The sequence below is a fragment of the Triturus cristatus genome, chromosome 1_1 (genome assembly GCF_964204655.1).
Source record: "Triturus cristatus chromosome 1_1, aTriCri1.1, whole genome shotgun sequence".
Lineage (NCBI taxonomy): Eukaryota > Metazoa > Chordata > Amphibia > Caudata > Salamandridae > Triturus > Triturus cristatus.
The window spans coordinates 11237726-11261201 of record NC_140579.1 but is presented as its reverse complement, the minus strand read 5'-3'; the positions used below and the strand labels follow the sequence as shown (position 1 = coordinate 11261201).

At 49.3% G+C, this 23476-nt stretch overlaps 1 protein-coding gene across 1 annotated transcript in view; it reads left to right on the top strand.

Moving 5' to 3' along the window:
- LOC146869120 (E3 ubiquitin-protein ligase TRIM21-like) overlaps positions 1 to 23476 on the top strand; it is a 171188-nt gene that overhangs the window by 65414 nt on the left and 82298 nt on the right. Inside the window, exons 4-5 of the mRNA XM_085623054.1 lie at positions 15439 to 15461; positions 20631 to 20740. Coding sequence (XP_085479180.1) covers positions 15439 to 15461; positions 20631 to 20740 — 133 coding nt within the window. The remainder of the gene's footprint in view (positions 1 to 15438; positions 15462 to 20630; positions 20741 to 23476) is intronic.

Here is a 23476-nt window from a genome sequence, read left to right as displayed (position 1 = left end):
GCTACCCCTGATCGCTCCGGCTGGAGCCGACGGAATTCCCGCATTAAGGAAAGACGGACACAGTGCCGCGGAGGCCGGGGAGACGAAAAACGAAGCACTGTCACGGCTAATGCCATTGCCTCTTTCACCGTTTTCATCACCCACCGAACCACCGCTGCAGGAGAGAGGTAATACCACTAAACAGGTACTGAAACCATCTATTCTTACCGCAAGCTCACAGCTTAGGAGCCCAGGCAGAACTGTAGTTAAATCAATGGGCAAACCTTCAGCCGGGGCTGATACAGATGGTCCTACTAATGTCACTAAAGCTGTTCCGGCGAAAGCCTCTCCCATCTCAGGGGAGACTCAGTCTGGAAAGACTATTATCTTTAACACACAGGGAGTTAAACAATCAATCCCTTGTATTTGCGATATAACGGAGACCTCTGATGGGACTTACTCTGATCCCTTGATGGAGCGGGCGCAAGCTGAAGAGCAGACCAATGTTTTAACGGCTGGAATAGATGAGGTTCTGTCCCCCGGCTCACGCACTGCTGTGCAGAACCCAGCTGGGGGGAAACGCGCTGGGGGTTTGGTTCTACCTCTAGCTGGGGGGCCGGATGGGGGCTCTCAACAAGTGCTGCAAGAAACTGGGGCAAACAAGGCGGATGGATGCGCATATTCTGGGGAGAGAAAGGTTATTATTGGATCACACGACAGTTACTGAGCCCACTGAGGCTATTGAGTTCATTGAGCATAATGACCCCACTGAACAAGACTCCTCTCAGGAACGGATAGTAGGGACTGGAACAGAGGATGAGCTGGAGGAGAGGCCAGAGAAGGATCCCTATATGGATAATAAGACTAAACCGCGATCAGGCAGAGGACGTAAACTTAAAGGCAAGTCTAGGGCTAAAAAGTGTGGCAAGGCCACCGCCATATCAATTCGGCCTGTTACAGATAACATTCAAAATCTAAAGAAAACCCACCTAGACAAAAGTCCTTTAAGAAAATGGATGGAAGCAAAAGGCCTTGTTAAGAATATGACAATGAGACTATCAGGAGCTAGCCTCATCGATAGCTCAGAATATGTAGAACATGCAGAATCCCTACCCGCCAGAGAAACATCTTATTCTTCAAGTAGCCCTCTCATTCAGGTAGACAGTACTCTAACCGCTTCACTTAATTCTTCACCGGATGGGTCGAAAGATGGAGAGCCGTTATTGACCCAAGAATGTATGAGTGATCCTTTAGCGCGAGCAGGGAAAAACCCACAATCTACTACATTTACAGTTTCTCCACTCATTTGCCATGCTTCCCCTCCACCTTTTGAGAGTACTACTACAACAGTGATACTCCCTTTAGCCTCTCAAACGCAGCATCTACGCACAACTGAAAAGGGACAAGGGCAAGAAATGAATGACTCTTCTCCAACAGATCTAATACTTCGGATTTTGAATGATCAACGGGCTATAACTCAGGAGCACTATCTGCAACTGAGGGAGGATAACAGCAAAATGCAAGCTTCACTACAAGAACTCACCTCTAAATTGGGTGGGATCTTTCAGGATATCAACGAACTTCAACAACGGGTGGTTGAGATTGAGGAGACAAACTCGCAAACTACCGCTGTACTGGATAAACACGATATACAGCTGTCTGCACTTCAGCTAAAAGTCGAGGACTTGGAAAATCGACAGAGACGCTCCAATCTGAGACTTTTTGGGATACCAGAAGGGTCTGAGGGTTCAGACCTCAGGGCTTACCTCGTGGGGCTGCTTCAGAAAGCCTTCCCTGATTTGGCAGACTGGGACTGGGATTCACAAATCCAACGCGCTCACCGTCTACCTTTGGTTAGGAGAAACAGGGAAAATCAGTTTCCACGTCCCTTTTTGATTTTTTTTGGGAACTTTTTACTCCGTCAGGCAGTTTGGCAGAGAGCACGGCCCAACACCCCTATAGTTATAGGGGAATTTTCAATTTTTGCCCGTTCTGACCTAAGTAAGGAAACAATGAATAGACGATGGATGCTTCGTAAATTGATTGATCCTATCAAATCTAGCGGGGGTCAGGCATTTTTACAGGAACCTGCATGTCTCAAGGTCGTTAAGAATGGGCACACTCATTTTTTTAATGATGCTAAGGCAGCTGAAGCATATACTTTTGGTATAAATACGAACAAGAGCCAGACGGAGAAACAGTCTTAAGCCTCGATAGGTTTACATGTTAATATAACCCATATGTATTAGGCTTGGCTTATTTATATGGGGATTCCATTTTGCATTAATAGGATACCTGGCAGTTAACTATTATAGAATCAATGTCTAATTTTTTGGGGTCTCCTTACAATGATTATTAGACTATGAGAATACACTCACTATTATTTCTCTCCTTCTTCCCCCTTTTTTTTTGAGGGAGGGATTGTAGGGGGCCTCCCTAGGGGATCTGCTATGTGCGCTGCCTAATCCAGCGGCAGCTGTTAGTCAAGGGTGGATCTGCCCCGGTTGGGGCTAGAACCAGGGGGGGGAAGTGGGGTGGGTTTGGGGGGGGGGTTGGGGGTGTGTTATATATAATAAAAAATGCTTACAGGCTGACAGGGAAGAACCTTGTAAGATTATATTGGTATTATTTTTTTTTTTTCACTTTTATGCATATGTATAGGAATTATATTAGAGCATCTGGAATTGGATCTAAGGTTTTTATTTTCTACAAATGTATGATATAAAATGTTTAGCTTGGAATGTAGCAGGGTTAAATAGCAGAAACAAGAGATCTTTGATCACAGAAGAATTAAAACTTCATAATCCCCATATTGCTCTTCTATCTGAGACACATATTGCTGGGAAAGATAAGAAACTTCTCAACCAATTGGGCTATGACATTGTGATTTGTTCGAGCCTAGGGCTCTCTATTAGAGGAGTGGCTATCCTTAAGGACAAACGCTTTAGGACAGAAACTTTACAGACCCTCTGTGACAAGGATGGTAGATGGGCGATTGCCCAGCTATGTATCGAGGGTCATAAATACATCTTCTGTGTAGTTTATGGCTCTAACTTAGATGAACCGAAGATTTTCGACGAGCTGAACATCAAACTCCTGGATTGGGAGGGAGAACTTATCATTATGGGGGACTTCAACTGTATCATGGATTACAAAATAGATATAACTAGAACCAGTAGTTTTCAAAGGATGCGTAAAACTAGATTATCTATCTTAGATTTATGTCGTATCCATGATATAAAGGATGCCTGGCGACACTTACACCCAAAATTACCGGGTTATACATATTATTCAGCACCTCATAAACTGTGCTCAAGATTGGACATGGCATTAATAAGCGACAATTTACTCAAGAGTAGCAAAATGGTTCTATGTCCCCGAATCTCCTCGGACCACAATGCAATAATTCTTATAATTACTATGTCACAAAATAGGACCCCGCCTAGACCATTCTCTTTCCCCAGACACTTGATCTCCGACCCACAGTATGTGGTGCAGCTTAAATTGCACCTTACAGAATTTATGTATTTTAACACAGACTCGGCTGTAGGTGACATTGTCTGGGATGCTTGCAAAGCAAGTATTAGGGGTTTTACCCAGGCTTACACAATTAGGAAAAATTCGGAACACAGAAAATCTAATGCTCTGCTCATTTCCAAAATAACTATCCAAGAAGAACTGTTGGCTTCTGCACTCCAATTAGACTTGCCAACGACTACAGAAATAGGCCTTAAACTCGGACTTTTAAAAAATGAAGTTAAAACAAAGCTCATTCAGAAGAGTAGTGCTAAAATTCATAAATTCAAAATAGCTCAATATGAGGGTGGGGATAAAATTGGAAAAATTTTGGCCTATAAAGCCGCTGAGGATAAAGCCCGAACCTTGATTACTAGTATCCGGGGGGATGTCAACATATTATATAACCAGCCATTAGATATAGTTGAACAATTTGCTAATTATTATAGAAAATTATACACCCCTGAAAATATTCCCAATCCAGATACAATCCGGGATTATTTGGACCAACATATAACAAACCTGCAGGTCATTTCGGGAACGGACCCATTGTCTGACAATATAACAATGGCAGAATTACATCAAGCTATTGCCTTACTTCCTGTTGGGAGAGCGGCAGGGGAAGACTCACTTCCGCTGGAGATATATAAAGTGTGTCTAGCCGAATTGGAATATCTGTTCCTGAAGGTACTGCAATCTGTTGGGCTCAATGGTAAAGCACCCAACTCTTGGAATAGGGCGAAAATAATCTTTTTTTTAAAGAAAGATAAACCAAAGGTGGAGAGAGGGTCATATCGACCCATCTCTCTGATAAATACCGATGCAAAAATATTTGCAAAAATTCTGGCTTTAAGATTATCCCCTATCTTGCCTAAAATCATTAATCCTCAGCAACATGGGTACATAACCGGGAGAGATACCACAATGCACGTAAACATGGCTATTACGGCATTTGACGTGGCAGAGATAGAGTCCACCCCACTCGGTATGATTTTATTAGACGCTGACAAGGCTTTCGACCGAGTGGGGTGGGACTATCTCTGGTGTGCCTTGTCCAAAATGGGGTTTGGGGGGCAATTTTTGCGGGGTATTCAGGCCCTATATGATAACCCAACAGCTCATACCTGTTACGGGGGCCTGACCTCCCCTGACTTTCCAATACGTCGCGGTACACGACAGGGATGCCCCTTATCACCCCTTTTGTTTGCTCTCTCCTTAGAACCTTTCCTGTCCGCTCTCCAGTCCCAAACCCAAATCATACCTTTTAGCTCAGGTCCACAAATGTTAAAAATAACAGCATATGCTGACGACATTGCTGTTTATTCACAAGACATCGTGGAGGCCCTTCAAGGTATCGCTTATGAGGCTGGGAAATTCGGGGATATTTCTGGATATAAACTCAATTTACAAAAGACTCAGGTTATTGCTAATTATACCCCTGCCTCGGTTGTCCCCGAGATTTGTCAAAATGCTACCTATCTAGGCGTCAAATTAACGGTCAAAATACAGGAAATCAATAACATTAATTACAATGCATTAATTAAATCCACTATTTTGTTATTAAAAAAATGGCATAGATTACCCTTGAACATAATCGGAAGAATTAATTTAATAAAGATGACGATATTACCCAAATTTCTGTATCTTTTCCGATCCATTCCTTTGGCTCTAAACAATTTGTTTTTTAAACAACTAGATGGTGTATTCAGCAGATTTATATGGGGCTATAAAAAAGCGAGAAGGTCTATGAATTTTCTTAAAAATAACACTGATACGGGAGGGCTTAATTTTCCTGATTTTAAGTTGTATTTCTGGTCTGCTTTTGTTCTGCGCATTCGTTCTCTGTTAAACAGCGGAGGAGCACTTCTTTTTCACATTTTTATGTTGAAAGATGACTCTAACATGTTTCTGCTTCGAGTTAATGACCCTAATTATTTTAAAAGAGTCAAATTTAAGACCGTCAGAGATTTAATAAAGATTTGGGGCAACATATTAACTTACTGCAATACCACATTCTTCCATTCAAAATTGCCGCTATGAGGTAATCCGGGCCTTCCGGTAATTTATAATGATAGCATCGCCCACAGCTGGTCTAGGATGGGTATTAACGTTTTAGGGGATCTATATGGTATGCACGGGTTTCTAGGCTTCAACACTCTCAAACTGTTATATGATCTTCCTGAAACTACGAGGTATAAACATCTTCAGTTGCACGACTACTTGATCAATAAAAAACAGCTTTTGGCGGTCTCAGACAGCGATATATGGACCTGCCTATATTCTGGGGAAAAAAAATCAGTAATTAGTGACACCTATAGTATTCTGACTAGTTTTAAATCAAATGACTGCTCTAAACTAGCCGATAAGTGGGGTAGACTTTTAGGCTTAAATATTACAGTGAGAGAGATAGAGTGCACTCTGTCTAACATTAATAAACGGGTTCGATAATCAAGTTTAAGGCACCAACAGTTTAGAACGACTTGTATGCTGTATTATACTCCTGAAATAATCTCTAAATGGTCTATCAACAATCTATATAGCGACCGAACCAAATGCCCAAAATGCTCTACCGAGGCCGCGGATTTGATACATATGTTGTTTTCTTGCCCTACCCTTAAGGTCTTCTGGGGGAACATCCAGAAGGTTCTCAAAATCAAGCTTATTCAGTTACCCTCATTTACTGCTGCCTCGGTTTTGTTAGACATTTATCCTACTTCTTTCTCACAGGCTCCTCTCGCCTCAATTCTTATGTCTTGTGCTAAGCTAACTCTGGCCAGAGCTTGGATCTGCCCCGATCCACCTACGGTATGGGATTGGTGGGCATTGGTAATCAAGATCCACTCAATGGAGCTAGCATTAGCAAACCTAAGAGGGATACGCTCTCTGAGCACTCATGAAAACAATTGGGAACTTTTATGGAATGAAGCGCCTCTATTTTATGTCCAGTAATGTGTAACATCTTTTCCACCTCCCTTTTTTTTTTTTTTGATTCTGCGATGAACGAATGTCATAAATTTTTTTTTTCTTTTTTGATATATCTTTTCTCTATGTCTACCAATGTACGTATGAATGTATGCCTTTCTTGCCAGCCTGTTTAATAAAAAAAATATAAAAAAAAATAAAATAAACGACTTCATGTAACTATGCAGTATTCGCTGTCAATAAAGCATGGCAACTGTTCGCAGTTTGTTCGTTTTGTCACACTTTGTTTAGCTCAAAATGCTTTCCTACATCAAAAAATGAACGCAGAAGCAGTTTGCACCAACTTATAGGGCTGAAAGACATATTTGCATTTTGCGTCATGGTATTTTGTAGACATTTCACGTAATTACGGGAGAGCCAATTGCGCAGTCCCCCGTGTGTGGTCCAACTGGTTTTCAAGGAAAATGACTGCTTTTGAGGGGGCCATCGACAGTAAATGTGTCAACAGCGAACAGGTGCACATCTGCGCCCGTCCATACTGGAGTACTGAGAAGTGAAGTAAATAGGCTGTGACTGAAGCAAGTGTGAGCCCGACTTTCCACTCCGGTTACAGCCACGCAAAGGCACCGGCACGATTTTGCATGAAAAAGCAGATATGTGCTGTGAAAACATAGGAGGCGTGCAGCGGCGGATCGAGTGTCGTGTTCAGGTTCTCAGTAATACGTGAACACAAAACTACTAGCGAAGTGTAGTAAACCTGTAGTCGCGCTGCGGAAATAGAACTAGACTTGAATTGCATCTGAGCCCTATGAGTGTTAAGGGGACAGTTTGGTAGCCCGCTCCACAAGGCCCCGGTGGATGCGCCCGGAGAGAGGCCTGCCCTGCCCAAGCCTGGAATGCAGCCCTGTTCAGCGCAGAGACCCAGCTGGCGGCCTCCCCAAGGCTCTGCTTATGTTTAGCAGCAGTGGCGGCAGTGGGGGATGGGTCGAAAGGCCCCGGAGCCTTCTTGACGAATAAGGTACTGAGAGAGGCAGAACTCACCCTCCTGAAACGGACGAAAAGCATGCCAGGGTAAGGACAAGATGAAGTTCATACCCGCCCTACAACGCGAAGCCAAGATCCCATTTACCAGAGGGGAGGCTGTTCTGGTCCGACTCCCCACTTTTGATGTCGGGTTCTAGTGCCTAGGGCTGGTTATTGTGAACACGTTATGAGAAGCAAGAAATAATAAACTCGGAAAACAAGCACTCATTAAATATGTTTTTAGGCGTAAAGAGATTTAATTCCTAGCATATTCAAACCGCTCATGGGTCTGCTGCGGGGGACACATATAAAGGAAAGATGAATGGACTAACTCTTGGTGAAAATGTAACTGTTTCCTCGAAGAGAAAAGGTCTCCTTCTGAAAAGCCTGCACTCTTGAACGTAACCCCCGAAGGTCGGATGGCTGCACAGTAGATGATTCAATTTTCATGGATTTTTTAATTCAACACTGATTTACTAACAAATGTGTATTTGTAAGGAGAAGATCTTCATAAGGGGATTGCAGATCCTATGTTCAACAAGCACGCGAGTGGTGCGCGTGTGCGCCACAGCAATACATCTGTTTTGCATTATCGCGCACGCGTCTGTGAACGATAATTCAAAACAGATGTCGCCCATGCGGGTAACCGCAAGCAATAGGCCGTGGGCGAAGCAAAGATGGGACATGCACCCGCCTTAGCCCAATTGCGCTCTGTCTTTCTTAGAAAGACGCACGCAAAGCCCAATAGCCTGTGCGGGAAAAAAAAACACACGCACGAGAGTGTGGTGAGCTTTCTAAAAGCCCCTTACTAAAAGTCTCGCAGGCTCGATCTTGCTCTAGGCTCGACCTAATAAAACCATGTTCTATCATTGTTTTATTTTTTCACCTTCTGGCTCAGCCATCGTGTGCAGGTAGGGGTCGGGCCAGGGCAATGAAAGGGGGAGGAGTTGCCGCTCCTGCACTTCTAAGTGTGCATGCGTGTTTGGCTGGCCGACACACATGCACGCATAGGTTTCTCCAACCCAACTGTATTGAGCAGCCGGGTTGAAGAAACAGCACAGTGAGCCTGTCCTGAGCAGAGCGTCAAACCCGCCGGCTCAGGCCAATCCCTGTGCTGCACTCATAGCATGAGAGCAGCACGGGGATTGCACAGTGAGCCTGTCCTGAGCAGAGCATCAAACTCGCCCACTCAGGCCAATCCCTGTGCTGCACTCATAGCATGAGAGCAGCACGGGGATTGCACAGGGAGCCTGTCCTGAGCAGAGCGTCAAACCCGCCCGCTCAGGCCAATCCCTGTGCTGCACTCATAGCATGAGAGCAGCACGGGGATTGCACAGGGAGCCTGTCCTGAGCAGAGCGTCAAACCCGCCCGCTCAGGCCAATCTCTGTGCTGCACTCATAGCATGAGAGCAGCACGGGGATTGCACAGGGAGCCTGTACTGAGCGCAGCGTCAAAGCGGCCCGCTCAGGCCAATCCCTGTGCTGCACTCATGGCATGAGAGCAGCACGGGGATTGCACAGGGAGCCTGTCCTGAGCAGAGCGTCAAACCCGCCCGCTCAGGCCAATCCCTGTGCTGCACTCATAGCATGAGAGCAGCACGGGGATTGCACAGTGAGCCTGTCCTGAGCAGATCATCAAACCCGCCCGCTCAGGCCAATCCCTGTGCTGCACTCATAGCATGAGAGCAGCACAGGGATTGCACAGTGAGCCTGTCCTGAGCACAGCATCAAACTCGCCCACTCAGGCCAATCCCTGTGCTGCACTCATAGCATGATAGCAGCACGGGGATTGCACAGTGAGCCTGTCCTGAGCAGAGTGTCAAACCAGCCCGCTCAGGCCAATCCCTGTGCTGCACTCATAGCATGAGAGCAGCACGGGGGTGCACAGTGAGCCTGTCCTGAGCAGAGCGTCAAACGCGCCCGCTCAGGCCAATCCCCGTGCTGCACTCAAAGCATGAGAGCAGCACGGGGATTGCACAGTGAGCCTGTCCTGAGCAGAGCGTCAAACCGGCCCGTTCAGGCCAATCCCTGTGCTGCACTCATAGCATGAGAGCAGCACGGGGATTGCACAGGGAGCCTGTCCTGAGCAGAGCGTCAAACCCGCCCGCTTAGGCCAATCCCTGTGCTGCACTCATAGCATGAGAGCAGCACGGGGATTGCACAATGAGCCTGTCCTGAGCAGAGCATCAAACCCGCCCGCTCAGGCCAATCCCCACGCTGCACTCATAGCATGAGAGCAGCACGGGGATTGCACAGGGAGCCTGTCCTGAGCGGAGCGTCAAACCAGCCCGCTCAGGCCAATCCCTGTGCTGCACTCATAGCATGGGAGCAGCACGGTGATTGCACAGTGAGCCTGTCCTGAGCAGAGCGTCAAACCCGCCCGCTCAGGCCAATCCCCGTGCTGCACTCATAGCATGAGAGCAGCACAGGGATTGCACAGGGAGCCTCTCCTGAGCAGAGCATCAAACCAGCCCGCTCAGGCCAATCCCTGTGCTGCACTCATAGCATGAGAGCAGCATGAGGATTGCACAGTGAGCCTGTCCTGAGCAGAGCGTAAACCAGCCCGCTCAGGCCAATCCCTGTGCTGCACTCATAGCATGAGAGCAGCACGGGGATTGCACAGGGAGCCTGTCCTGAGCGGAGCGTCAAACCAGCCCGCTCAGGCCAATCCCTGTGCTGCACTCATAGCATGAGAGCAGCACGGGGATTGCACAGGGAGCCTGTCCTGAGCAGAGCATCAAACCCGCCCGCTCAGGCCAATCCCTGTGCTGCACTCATAGCATGAGAGCAGCACGGGGATTGCACAGGGAGCCTGTCCTGAGCAGAGCGTCAAACCAGCCCGCTCAGGCCAATCCCTGTGCTGCACTCATAGCATGAGAGCAGCACGGGGATTGCACAGGGAGCCTGTCCTGAGCAGAGCGTCAAACCCGCCCGCTCAGGCCAATCCCTGTGCTGCACTCATAGCATGAGAGCAGCACGGGGATTGCACAGGGAGTCTGTCCTGAGCAGAGCGTTAAACCCGCCCGCTCAGGCCAATCCCTGTGCTGCACTCATAGCATGAGAGCAGCACAGGGATTGCACAGTGAGCCAGTCCTGAGCAGAGCGTCAAACCCGCCCGCTCAGGCCAATCCCTGTGCTGCACTCATAGCATGAGAGCAGCACGGGGATTGCACAGGGAGCCTGTCCTGAGCAGAGCATCAAACCCGCCCACTCAGGCCAATCCCTGTGCTGCACTCATAGCATGAGAGCAGCACGGGGATTGCACAGGGAGCCTGTCCTGAGCGGAGCATCAAACCCGCCCGCTCAGGCCAATCCCTGTGCTGCACTCATAGCATGAGAGCAGCACAGGGGGTGCACAGTGAGTCTGTCCTGAGCAGAGCGTCAATCCCGCCCGCTAAGGCCAATCCCTGTGCTGCACTCATAGCATGAGAGCAGCACGGGGATTGCACAGGGAGCCTGTCCTGAGCAGAGCGTCAAACCAGCCCGCTCAGGCCAATCCCTGTGCTGCACTCATAGCATGAGAGCAGCACGAGGATTGCACAGTGAGCCTGTCCTGAGCGGAGCGTCAAACCCGCCCGCTCAGGCCAATCCCTGTGCTGCACTCATAGCATGAGAGCAGCACGGGGATTGCACAGGGAGCCTGTCCTGAGCGGAGCGTCAAACCAGCCCGCTCAGGCCAATCCCTGTGCTGCACTCATAGCATGAGAGCAGCACGGGGATTGCACAGAGTGCCTCTCCTGAGCAGAGCGTCAAACCCGCCCGCTCAGGCCAATCCCTGTGCTGCACTCATAGCATGAGAGCAGCACGGGAATTGCACAGGGAGCCTGTCCTGAGCGGAGCGTCAAACCAGCCCGCTCAGGCCAATCCCTGTGCTGCACTCATAGCATGAGAGCAGCACGGGGATTGCACAGTGAGCCTGTCCTGAGCGGAGCGTCAAACCGGCCCGCTCAGGCCAATCCCTGTGCTGCACTCATAGCATGAGAGCAGCACGGGGATTGCACAGTGAGCCTGTCCTGAGCAGAGCATCAAACCCGCCCGCTCATGCCAATCCCTGTGCTGCACTCATAGCATGAGAGCAGCACGGGGATTGCACAGGGAGCCTGTCCTGAGCGGAGCATCAAACCCGCCCGCTCAGGCCAATCCCTGTGCTGGACTCATAGCATGAGAGCAGCACGGGGATTGCACAGGGAGCCTGTCCTGAGCAGAGCGTAAACCAGCCCGCTCAGGCCAATCCCTGTGCTGCACTCATAGCATGAGAGCAGCACGGGGATTGCACAGGGAGCCTGTCCTGAGCGGAGCGTCAAACCAGCCCGCTCAGGCCAATCCCTGTGCTGCACTCATAGCATGAGAGCAGCACGGGGATTGCACAGGGAGCCTGTCCTGAGCAGAGCATCAAACCCGCCCGCTCAGGCCAATCCCTGTGCTGCACTCATAGCATGAGAGCAGCACGGGGATTGCACAGGGAGCCTGTCCTGAGCAGAGCGTCAAACCAGCCCGCTCAGGCCAATCCCTGTGCTGCACTCATAGCATGAGAGCAGCACGGGGATTGCACAGGGAGCCTGTCCTGAGCAGAGCGTCAAACCCGCCCGCTCAGGCCAATACCTGTGCTGCACTCATAGCATGAGAGCAGCACGGGGATTGCACAGGGAGTCTGTCCTGAGCAGAGCGTTAAACCAGCCCGCTCAGGCCAATCCCTGTGCTGCACTCATAGCATGAGAGCAGCACAGGGATTGCACAGTGAGCCAGTCCTGAGCAGAGCGTCAAACCCGCCCGCTCAGGCCAATCCCTGTGCTGCACTCATAGCATGAGAGCAGCACGGGGATTGCACAGGGAGCCTGTCCTGAGCAGAGCATCAAACCCGCCCACTCAGGCCAATCCCTGTGCTGCACTCATAGTATGAGAGCAGCACGGGGATTGCACAGGGAGCCTGTCCTGAGCGGAGCATCAAACCCGCCCGCTCAGGCCAATCCCTGTGCTGCACTCATAGCATGAGAGCAGCACAGGGGGTGCACAGTGAGCCTGTCCTGAGCAGAGCGTCAAACCCGCCCGCTCAGGCCAATCCCTGTGCTGCACTCATAGCATGAGAGCAGCACGGGGATTGCACAGGGAGCCTGTCCTGAGCAGAGCGTCAAACCAGCCCGCTCAGGCCAATCCCTGTGCTGCACTCATAGCATGAGAGCAGCACGGGGATTGCACAGTGAGCCTGTCCTGAGCGGAGCGTCAAACCCGCCCGCTCAGGCCAATCCCTGTGCTGCACTCATAGCATGAGAGCAGCACGGGGATTGCACAGGGAGCCTGTCCTGAGCGGAGCGTCAAACCAGCCCGCTCAGGCCAATCCCTGTGCTGCACTCATAGCATGAGAGCAGCACGGGGATTGCACAGGGAGCCTGTCCTGAGCGGAGTGTCAAACCAGCCCGCTCAGGCCAATCCCTGTGCTGCACTCATAGCATGAGAGCAGCACGGGGATTGCACAGAGTGCCTCTCCTGAGCAGAGCGTCAAACCCGCCCGCTCAGGCCAATCCCTGTGCTGCACTCATAGCATGAGAGCAGCACGGGGATTGCACAGGGAGCCTGTCCTGAGCGGAGCATCAAACCAGCCCGCTCAGGCCAATCCCTGTGCTGCACTCATAGCATGAGAGCAGCACGGTGATTGCACAGTGAGCCTGTCCTGAGCAGAGCGTCAAACCCGCCCGCTCTGGCCAATCCCTGTGCTGCACTCGCGGCATGAGAGCAGCACGGGGATTGCACAGTGAGCCTGTCCTGAGCAGAGTGTCAAACCCGCCCGCTCAGGCCAATCCCTGTGCTGCACTCATAGCATGAGAGCAGCACGGGGATTGCACAGGGAGCCTGTCCTGAGCAGAGCGTCAAACCCGCCCACTCAGGCCAATCCCTGTGCTGCACTCACGGCATGAGAGCAGCACGGGGATTGCACAGTGAGCCTGTCCTGAGCGGAGCGTCAAACCAGCCCGCTCAGGCCAATCCCTGTGCTGCACTCATAGCATGAGAGCAGCACAGGGATTGCACAGTGAGCCTGTCCTGAGCAGAGCATCAAACCCGCCCGCTCAGGCCAATCCCTGTGCTGCACTCATAGCATGAGAGCCGCACGGGGATTGCACAGGGAGCCTGCCCTGAGCGGAGCATCAAACCCGCCCGCTCAGGCCAATCCCTGTGCTGGACTCATAGCATGAGAGCAGCATGGGAATTGCACAGGGAGCCTGTCCTGAGCGGAGCGTCAAACCAGCCCGCTCAGGCCAATCCCTGTGCTGCACTCATAGCATGAGAGCAGCACGGGGATTGCACAGTGAGCCTGTCCTGAGCGGAGCGTCAAACCGGCCCGCTCAGGCCAATCCCTGTGCTGCACTCATAGCATGAGAGCAGCACGGGGATTGCACAGTGAGCCTGTCCTGAGCAGAGCATCAAACCCGCCCGCTCATGCCAATCCCTGTGCTGCACTCATAGCATGAGAGCAGCACGGGGATTGCACAGGGAGCCTGTCCTGAGCGGAGCATCAAACCCGCCCGCTCAGGCCAATCCCTGTGCTGGACTCATAGCATGAGAGCAGCACGGGGATTGCACAGGGAGCCTGTCCTGAGCAGAGCATCAAACCCGCCCGCTCAGGCCAATCCCTGTGCTGCACTCATAGCATGAGAGCAGCACGGGGATTGCACAGGGAGCCTGTCCTGAGCAGAGCATCAAACCCGCCCGCTCAGTCCAATCCCTGTGCTGCACTCATAGCATGAGAGCAGCACGGGGATTGCACAGGGAGCCTGTCCTGAGCAGAGCATCAAACCCGCCCGCTCAGTCCAATCCCTGTGCTGCACTCATAGCATGAGAGCAGCACGGGGATTGCACAGGGAGTCTTCGGTACTGTCCCTGGGGCTGCTGGAACTAGGAAGATGAGGCGCGGGCAGCTTCGGGTAAGACTTCCTTTTAAAAAAAATTATTATTAAACTCCCCCGTGCTCCCCCCGTGTGCCCCCTTCACCTGCTCCACCTGCCTCACTTCTTTTTGTTTGCGGCGACCGCCACTGCGATTCACTTGGATCTCGATCAGGTTTGGTTATTGATACGAGGAGAAACAAACGGGGTACAGGGGAGAATGCCTATCTGGAGGGTTTGTGTGCAAACATTGCATATTATTTAAGAGGGAACCGATTCAGGGGTTTTACTGTTGCTAAATTGTGTATTACTAATTTGTTTAAAACTTCTGCAGTCAGGTCACCAAGCTCTTACCAGTGATCTTCAGGTATGCGAGCAAATGTGAGTGGGGCCAAGAACTGGGTGGCGGCCCCTGCGGCAGGTCTGTGGTTGTCCTCTTAGAGCTCTGACTATTATTAGTGAAAGGAGTCCAGTTTGTCACCTTTGGCCTAAAGCACCGCGACGAGCTGGAGCTGTTTATATACAATGGTGGTTGCTTGAATTTCCTGTCATATCAGCTACATTACCAATTCGCAAACCATATCCCCCTCTGCATGTGTCTTAAGGTATAGGCAGTGTAGTTTAAATAACACAGACGTTCCATTAGAGTAGTTGTCAGTGCATCAACCCTGCCCTGTCTCACTTCTTGTCCTGTCTGCATGCCTCTGCCAGACTTTGTGCAGCCCACACCTAGAAAGGGAGCCTTCTCTGCTTCTACATCTAAATGCTCATGAACAGTGCTCATAATGCTCTTCAAATGTAAATGTGCATGATGGCCTGAGGGTCACACATGATTTAAAGGAAACCTGAGTGAACTCCCATTGTGCATGGAGCCACCTCGGGTATTTGTGGCTAGTTTGCCTGATCGGATACTGTCAGGTTGTTCTGAGACTAAGCGACTATTAGTCAGAAAAATAAAAATGTTAAATGCTGAAGATATGTTGTTTCAATTGTATTCTCTGATATTTAGATGGTACCTTTCCTCCAATCACAGATCAGGGCCCATATACAATAGAAATGAATGCTTCACTGCATGCGTGTTTGTCTATTTACCTTCTCCTCTTTCTTCATTTCTCTCTAGGATGTGAAAAACATTTTAAGGAGGTAAGTTCACTTACGTTTGTAAATTTGTTCTTCCAGTACTCTTTTTAAGTTGAAATAATTATCAGAAGTTAATTAATATGTTATTTCTTATTTATTGCCATTACATGGTGCGGCCTCAGACCAGCTCTCAGTTATCCCGCTGTGTAGGACTTACAGGAGGTACCAGGAGGGCTTCTTGTCCCCCAAGGCCCCCAGGAGTAAAGTGAACTTCATCCCTCAACCAGTAGTGCGCCAGGAGGCTCATTTGCAGAGTTTTGGAGAAAGGGGGCGTGGTCTCCGAAGACCTCTTAGCAATCCCGCTGTGTGGGACTTACTGGAAGTGACAGGAGGGGTAATAGGTCTCCAAGGATGTCCTTAGGGGCCAACTACCCCTCCTGTTTCCCTGGGTGGGGTAGGGCACCCACATTAGAGGGTGGGCCCCATGGGATTGGATTCCCGATTCCGAAATCATCCAGAGATGGGGGGCCGTTGCCCACCCTCCTTTTTAATGTATGATTTTATTTTTTTAAAAGGTCAGGTCCCGGGGGATGGGTTCCCCGGGGCAAAAATCGGCCTGAGGAGGATGGATTCACAGCCCCCCATTTAAAAAAGGCATGTCACCGGGGGATGTGGTCCCTGCAGTCTAAATTGAGCCTGGGAAGGAGGGCCATGCAGCCACCCTCCCCTAAAAATGTTAAAACATTTTTTTAAAAAAGGACCGGCAAATCACATGCGGTCCGCCCCCTTCCTCCACCACTCCGCAGACGCCCTTCCTGGCACACTGCTAGTTGGGGTAATGAAGTCACTTTGGCTGCAGAGGGTCCTTGGGGGCCAACAAGCTCTCCTGTTGCCTCCAGTAAGTCCCACACAGCAGGATTTCTGGGAGATCTTCGGAGGACACTCCCCCTTTCTCTATCACTCTGCAAACACACCTGCTGGCACACTGCTGGTGGGGGGAGGAAGTACCCTTGGCTCCAAAGGATCATTAGCGGGCAGCTACACCTCCTGCTACCTCCATTAAGTCCCACACTGTGGGATTCCTAAGAGGTCTTTGGAGGTCATGCCCCCTTTCTCTACCAGTCTGCAAACATGCCTCCTGGCACACTGCTGGTGGGGGTGGTGAAGTCCCCTTGGCTGCTGAGGGTCCTTGGGGGCCAACTACCCCTCCTCTTACTTCCAGTAAGTCCCACACAGCGGAATTGCTGAGAGAACTTTGGAGGCCACGCCCCCTTTTTCCACCACTCCGCAAACGCGCCTCCTGGCACAATACTGGTTGGGGAATAAAGTCCTCTTGGATTCTGAGGGAGAGGTGTTGCGCAGTGGCCAGAGCGGCAGACTCTAGAGCACTGGGCTCACGGCTGAATCCCCGGCGGCAGCTCAGCTCGGCACCATATGACTCTGAGTAATAGCTCACTTAATCTCCCCAAAGTCCCCCAGCGCCTTGGGTGATGTGTTCGCGCTTTATAAATATGGATTATTATTATTATGAATATTATTATTATGTTGCGGGTCTTTGGGGGCCAAGAAGCCCTCCTGTTACCTCCAGTAAGTCCCTTACTGCGGGATTCCTGAGAGCCCACCCCCTTTCTCCTTCTCTGCAAACGTGACTACCAGTTACAAAAACATAGAAATTCACTTAAAAAAAGAAAGGCTAAAGGTAAGTTATAGTTATGAAATATATTTTAAAAAATCTTAGAAATTCGCTGAATAAAACAAAGGTTACACACACGTTATACTTAGGCTCAGATTTCACTTGGACAAAACCAGTAAAATTCAGCAGTTACAGTTACCTAAGCTAACTATGAATTACGATCCCGTAAAGAACTGCTTATGACCTCCCATATTACATCACTCATGACATAGTCAGTGACATCACTGATGACATCTCAAATGACAAAGTAATTTAAGGGATCACATCATAATACCCATGGGTTTGAATGACATAGATATTTTCTTGCTGCTTTTGTGCCACCAGAACAGTCTAAGGCTCCACCAAACATTTGTTATGCTGCATTAAAAAACAATAAATCTCCTGGGCCATTGAGAGCTTACTGAGCTTTTTAAAAGCACTCTAAGCTAAGGCTGTACGGTCTTCAACTGGGGCTCTGGAGCCTCTTGAGGTTGGTTGTATGGTTGCACTTTGCACCATGAAAGATTTTAAAAGAAAGGCTCAAAGACAAATAACGTCATTTGACAAAAGGGTTTTAAGAAAATATTTTATGACAATCACTGTTATTAATCAGTACAATGTTTGAATTTATGAAGTACACATTGATTAATATTATTGGTGACTTTTTGGCAAAGACAATATGTCTGCCTTACTGAAAGTAACATCCCTTGTATTGTTACAAACCGTCAGCTGTGCGTGACTACTTTAGGCTGGGCGTAGGTTCTGACTGCAGGCCAGCCCTTTCACCCAAACTCATGCCGTCCAGCCTCAGGCCCCCACCTGCACCCATACCCACATCGTGCATGCCGAAGCCTATGCGCAGTGAGGGGATGGGCGCCTGTGGATGTTGGGCGCATGGCTTGCGCAGTGAGGGGATGGGCGCCTGTGGAGGCTGGGCGCATGGCTTGCGCAGTGAGGGGATGGGCGCCTGTGGGAGGCTGGGCGCATGGCTTGCGCAGTGAGGGGATGGGCGCCTGTGGAGGCTGGGCGCATGGCTTGGCCAGAGGGAAGGCACTGTGCTCACACACAACCTTGCACAGCCGAAGGCCGTGCTCAGTGGGGAGTTGGGCCCCTCCAGGGAGAAGGGCGGAGCCGCTGGTCACAGGCCAATGCTCTGCTTCCCACCCCATGCCATCACAGCAATAGACATCTTACCTTATGTTAAAGCGACGTTATCATTGTTGAGAACGTAAGTTAAAATATACCATTTTAAAGAAACAAAACCTCTGAAATTCACCAGTTATAATTATCTCAAATAACTATAACTTTCGCCCTAAATTCACTGTAACTTGAGCCCTTGCACGCACTGCTAATTACCTCACATGTTACGTCACTCAGACGTGTGTTGTGACATTATCGAGATTATCACTGCCTCTGACATCATTGATGTCAACACTGTGCGTGGCAGCGGTGGGAGTTATAGTTACTTGGTTAAAAGAGATATTTGGACGGTTAATCCGTAGAAACTCCTTGAATCTTTGTTCACAGTCTATCCACGTAACCCCATTGGACGAGTGAACTATTTACTCCCGCTGTCCAGTGCGAGTTTGCAGTTCACTAACCCCAAAGCTCTGATTGGTAGAAAATGTCTGTTGCAAGAGCCATTCTAGGGCTCAGCGCTTTGTCCACAAGTCCTGGTAAAAAGGGAGTACGAACCAAAGGGGGGACAGGTAGATCATCCCCCGATACACTAGATCATGCGGGGATGTCCCACAGGGACCACATGTGTTTATCAAATAACTTAAAGCAAGGAATTATGGCCCCTTTTTCACCCCACCACCTCAGAGTCAGGACTCATGTCCAGGTGTGTGAACCCTGCCTGGATGCAGCAACACCCTCAAGGGCCCACAAGCCCATAGAGTTTACGAACCCTCAAAAAAATAACAATAAATATTGAAACCTAAATACTAAAAGTACTAAAAATTATATATAAAAAAATAAAAGGGTTAGTCCCTTCTTGGCCACTTACTGTACGTTGCGCTGCTCGTGGTAGGTGTTGCCATATATATTTTGTTTTTGGGTTTGTTGTACAATATATAGTTGCAGAGTTGATATACATTCCACTGGATGGAGAACGGTGGATACTGTTGGTAGTCAGCCCAACTTCAGAGCCAGAAACATGGCACTTGTGGGTTTGCACAACACAGACGCTAGTAAATTTCATTTTCCGATGGTGAAAAGTACTGGTCTGAGCCCAGATCATCTCTTCCTCCAAGCTTCAGTTTTCCTTGCAGTTTTTTATTTTATTTATTTTATTTTTTAGTTTTAGACAATGGTTTGACATCCAGTTCGCAACCTCTGATAGACAATTGGAGAAACGAGTGGCTGCATGTTCATCCCTTTGTGACAGTAGGACAATTAGTTGTGTGTCGTCAGCATATGAGACGATTGACACATTGTGTTGTTCGACTTGTACGGCCAAAGGACTTACATATAGGTTGAAGAGGGTAGGGCTTAATATGGAACCCTGCGGTACTCCTTGCTCAAGAGGCAGGCTCTTTGATATATAAGATTCCTGAGCCACTCTAAAACTACGATCAGAGAGGGAAGACTTTAGCCAACGAAGAGCCTTACCCCTAATACCGCATGCTTCCAGTCTTTGTAGGAGCAGCTGATGGGATACAGTATCGAAAGCTGCACTGCGATCAAGAAGGATCAGTGCAGCGGTATCTCCTTCATCGGCGTGTTTCCTCAATGCTTCTGTGGCATAGTAAAAAATAAAAGGGTTACTCCCTTCTTGGCCTCTTACTGTACGTTGCGCTGCTCGTGGTAGGTGTTGCCATATATATTTTGTTTTTGTGTTTGCTGTACAATATATAGTTGCAGAGTTGATATACACTCCACTGGATGGAGAACGGTGGATACTGTTGATAGTCAGCCCAACTTCAGAGCCTGAAACATGGCACTTGTGGGTTTGCACAACACAGACGCTTGTAAATTTCAGGTTCTGATGGTGAAAAGTACTGGTCTGAGCCCAGATCATCTCTTCCTCCAAGCTTCAGTTTTCCTTGCAGTACATAGAAGACATCCCATACTTGACGCATGAGTGTTCCTTCAAGTCGACGCTCAAAAATCCTATTACATAATTACTAAACCCCCAGCAAGAGCAGTAGCTGTACAAGCCCAGCCTCTGCTTTTAGCTGTGACAGCCAACTCTAAGTCCTCGTAGAACATTCTCATATCTTCATTTTACACTGATGCAGAGAGATGCTCACCAAGCAAAAGACACTACACAACCTCCTGCTCCATTCGTTGTTGCACCTTAGAGTCCATTCGTCTCATTAGCCACCTCCATTGGTCCTCTTCCGTTTGTGTCTTCAGACAAGATTCATGCCTACCACCTGGCATGCTTCAGATCCCCTCAGGTATCTCATGGTAGAGAATTTCTGTTCTCACATTTCTCTTATTTTTCTCTTTTTCACTTAATTATCTCATTGCTTAGAAACACTAAACCCTTACCCCCAAACCCAACTCGGGTGTAAGTTTGAATGTCCTCTACAGTGTTGTTCTCTGATTCTCAGGTGTGATGAGGTGAAGATTTTGAAGCCCAAGAAAGATGACAATGTGGAGAAGACTTTGCAGAGCATTGGAGAAGATGCCTCACTGCAGGAGAAGCTCTTGGAATTAAAAGGTACTTAACTTTGGACATGTATGGGAGACATGTATGTGGTAGCTATTTCTATTTGAGAGAGAAAGTTAAAAATGATCTTGAAGGACTGGACATATTTGAAAATGGTGTAGTGCCAACATTATGCCTGTCACAAATAGTAGTACCAAGCTGCCTGGGTTCATAGTAGGAGGCTGGCTTAGTGTATGGTGCACACACATTTAAGTGAAGCACCTTGCACTAATCCAGACAACCCTTATGGTGATTTTAGTGGTCTTAGACAACCATAGAAAGCTCTCTAAGTGGTAGCAGTGGAAAGTAGCCTTCAGGCTTAGTCCTGAAGCAGTGTTAAACAGCTTGTTTTACCAGACCTAATCATGTAGTGTAGGTTAAACGAAAAAGAACCACACAGTATAGTTATAAAAATATGTGTTCGAGGCATATGAGCTGCAGATCACACACTGAGGATAAGATCGCCATCTGGTGTTGGGCTCGGATGATTGCAGGTTGTTGTCGTCTTCGGAAGAAGCCTTTGGTCACGAGGTTGGTGACTCCTCCCCTGGACAACAGTGCGCATGGGCATCCACTCCATCGTCAGATTGTTTTTTTCCGCCATTGGGTTCGGATGAACTTTTTTCCGCTCCAGCAGAAAACTTTCAGCAATCGATTAATTCTTCAATCTTCTTTCCATCGACATCGAAATCATCTCGGACCGGTTCCGGAAGCGGCTGATGGACAGGACACCCTTCAAGAAATGCCCCCGGTGTGGAGCGAAGTTCCCCCACAGTGATCACCACGAGGTTTGTAACCTCTGCCTGTCGCCGGAACACAACGAATCGACCTGTCCAGCTTGTTCCGCTTTCCGTTCCAAGAAGACCCTCCGGGACCGAAGAGCTCGATGCCATATTATGGCCAAACCAGCTCCAGAACCGGAGGACATCTTTGCTCAGGATGTTCCTGAAGATGACACCGAAGATCTCGAGATCGTGTCCGAGGCCGACGATTCCGATGACCTCATCACTCCAGGGCAGCGTGTGAGTACCAACCCCCCTGCCCCTGCCCCATCCAAAAAGACATTGGTCAAGACTCCGCCAGCTGGGCCCAGTCGAGACCGGAAATCCTCTTCAGAAGCCCCGCCCTCGGGCCCGGCTCCGAAGACATCTAAGCCTGTAGGTGGCTCGGGCTCGAGCAAACCTCATGTGATTGTGCCTATAACACCTTCGGCACCGAAAACTCCACTGTCGGCACCGAAACAGGCTCCAAGACCGAAATCTCCTTCGGCACCGAAACGTTCCTCGGCACCGAAGTCTCCACCGGCGCCGAAAAAACCATCGGCACCGAAAAATCCATCGACGCCGAAAAATCCATCGACGCCGAAACCTCTGTCGGCACCGAAAAATCCATCGGTACCGAAAACTCCGTCCACACCGAAAAAAGTTCATAAAGACCCGAAACGGTCATCACCACCACCGTCTTCGGAGCCAGATGAACTTTTTCGCCCAGATCCTTCTCAAAAGCGGATCTACATCAATCCCGAAACCGGATATGTGACTGCCGTCCCATACAAGAAACGGAAGCTGGACATCACACCACCTCCAGCTCCCATACGGAAGAAGGACTGTGCTACTTCACCACTTCGTCCTTCCTCTCCTTTATTACCTCCTAACCCGTCCCCCCCTCCTCCTCCTCCTTCTCCTTTACCTTTACCTTTACCATCCCCCTATCATTCACCTCCTCAACAGGATGATAATGATGACTTGGGGGGAGGGGCGGACCCTGATTTATTTAATGATCCTGTTGATCCAAACGACCCTTTTACGTTCCCAGACACAGCACCCGTAGATGACTGGTCTTATCCAATACCTGACATGCCTGACCCCACTACCTACCCCTCCAAGCCCTCCCCTCCTGATGACCACTTAGGGTTTGGCCAACTTATAAATAGGGCAGCAACATTCCACAGCGTCACAATGCACACAGACGCCCTTGAAGAGGACTTTCTCCTCGATACTTTTGAGCAGTCACAAAAAACTGTTCACATACTGCCCATGATCAAAGGGGTTATAAAGCAGGGTCTTTAAAGACCCTGTTCGAGCTAGGGTTCTCAACCCACGCATCGAAAAAAAGTACCGACCAGCCCCGCAGGACCCTGCATACATTAAAGCCCAGCTCCCTTTAGACTCCTTGGTCGTATCAAATGCCAGGAAGCGCGTTAACTCACAGACAACTGGAGAAACGCCTCCCCCGGACAAGGAGTCTAAGCTTTTAGAGGCCTCAGGCAAACGGGTCGCCGCGCAGGCGGCGAACCATTGGCGTATTGCGAATACCCAGGCCCTGTTAGCCCGGTATGATAGGGCGCATTATGACCAACTTGAGGACCTTATGCAACATCTGCTTGAACCCTTTAAGTCCCAGGCCTCTGACCTCATCCAAGAAGGCAAATTAATTTCTAATGCCTCCATTAAATGCGCCTTAGATGCGGCAGACACTGCTTCTAGGGCGGTCAATACTAGCGTCTTACTCAGACGACATGCCTGGCTCCGTATTTCCGGTTTTAAACCGGAGGTTCAAACCGCAATTCTGGCTCAACCTTTCAACCAAGAGCAGTTATTTGGCCCTGCAGTGGATACTGCATTGGAGAAAATGAAAAAGGATAATGAAACTGCCAAGTCTATGGGAGCACTGCAGTCTCCTCAAACCCAGGGTTCCTTTCGTCGCTCCTTTTATAGAGGAGGCTCCAAAACCACGGGAACTGAGACC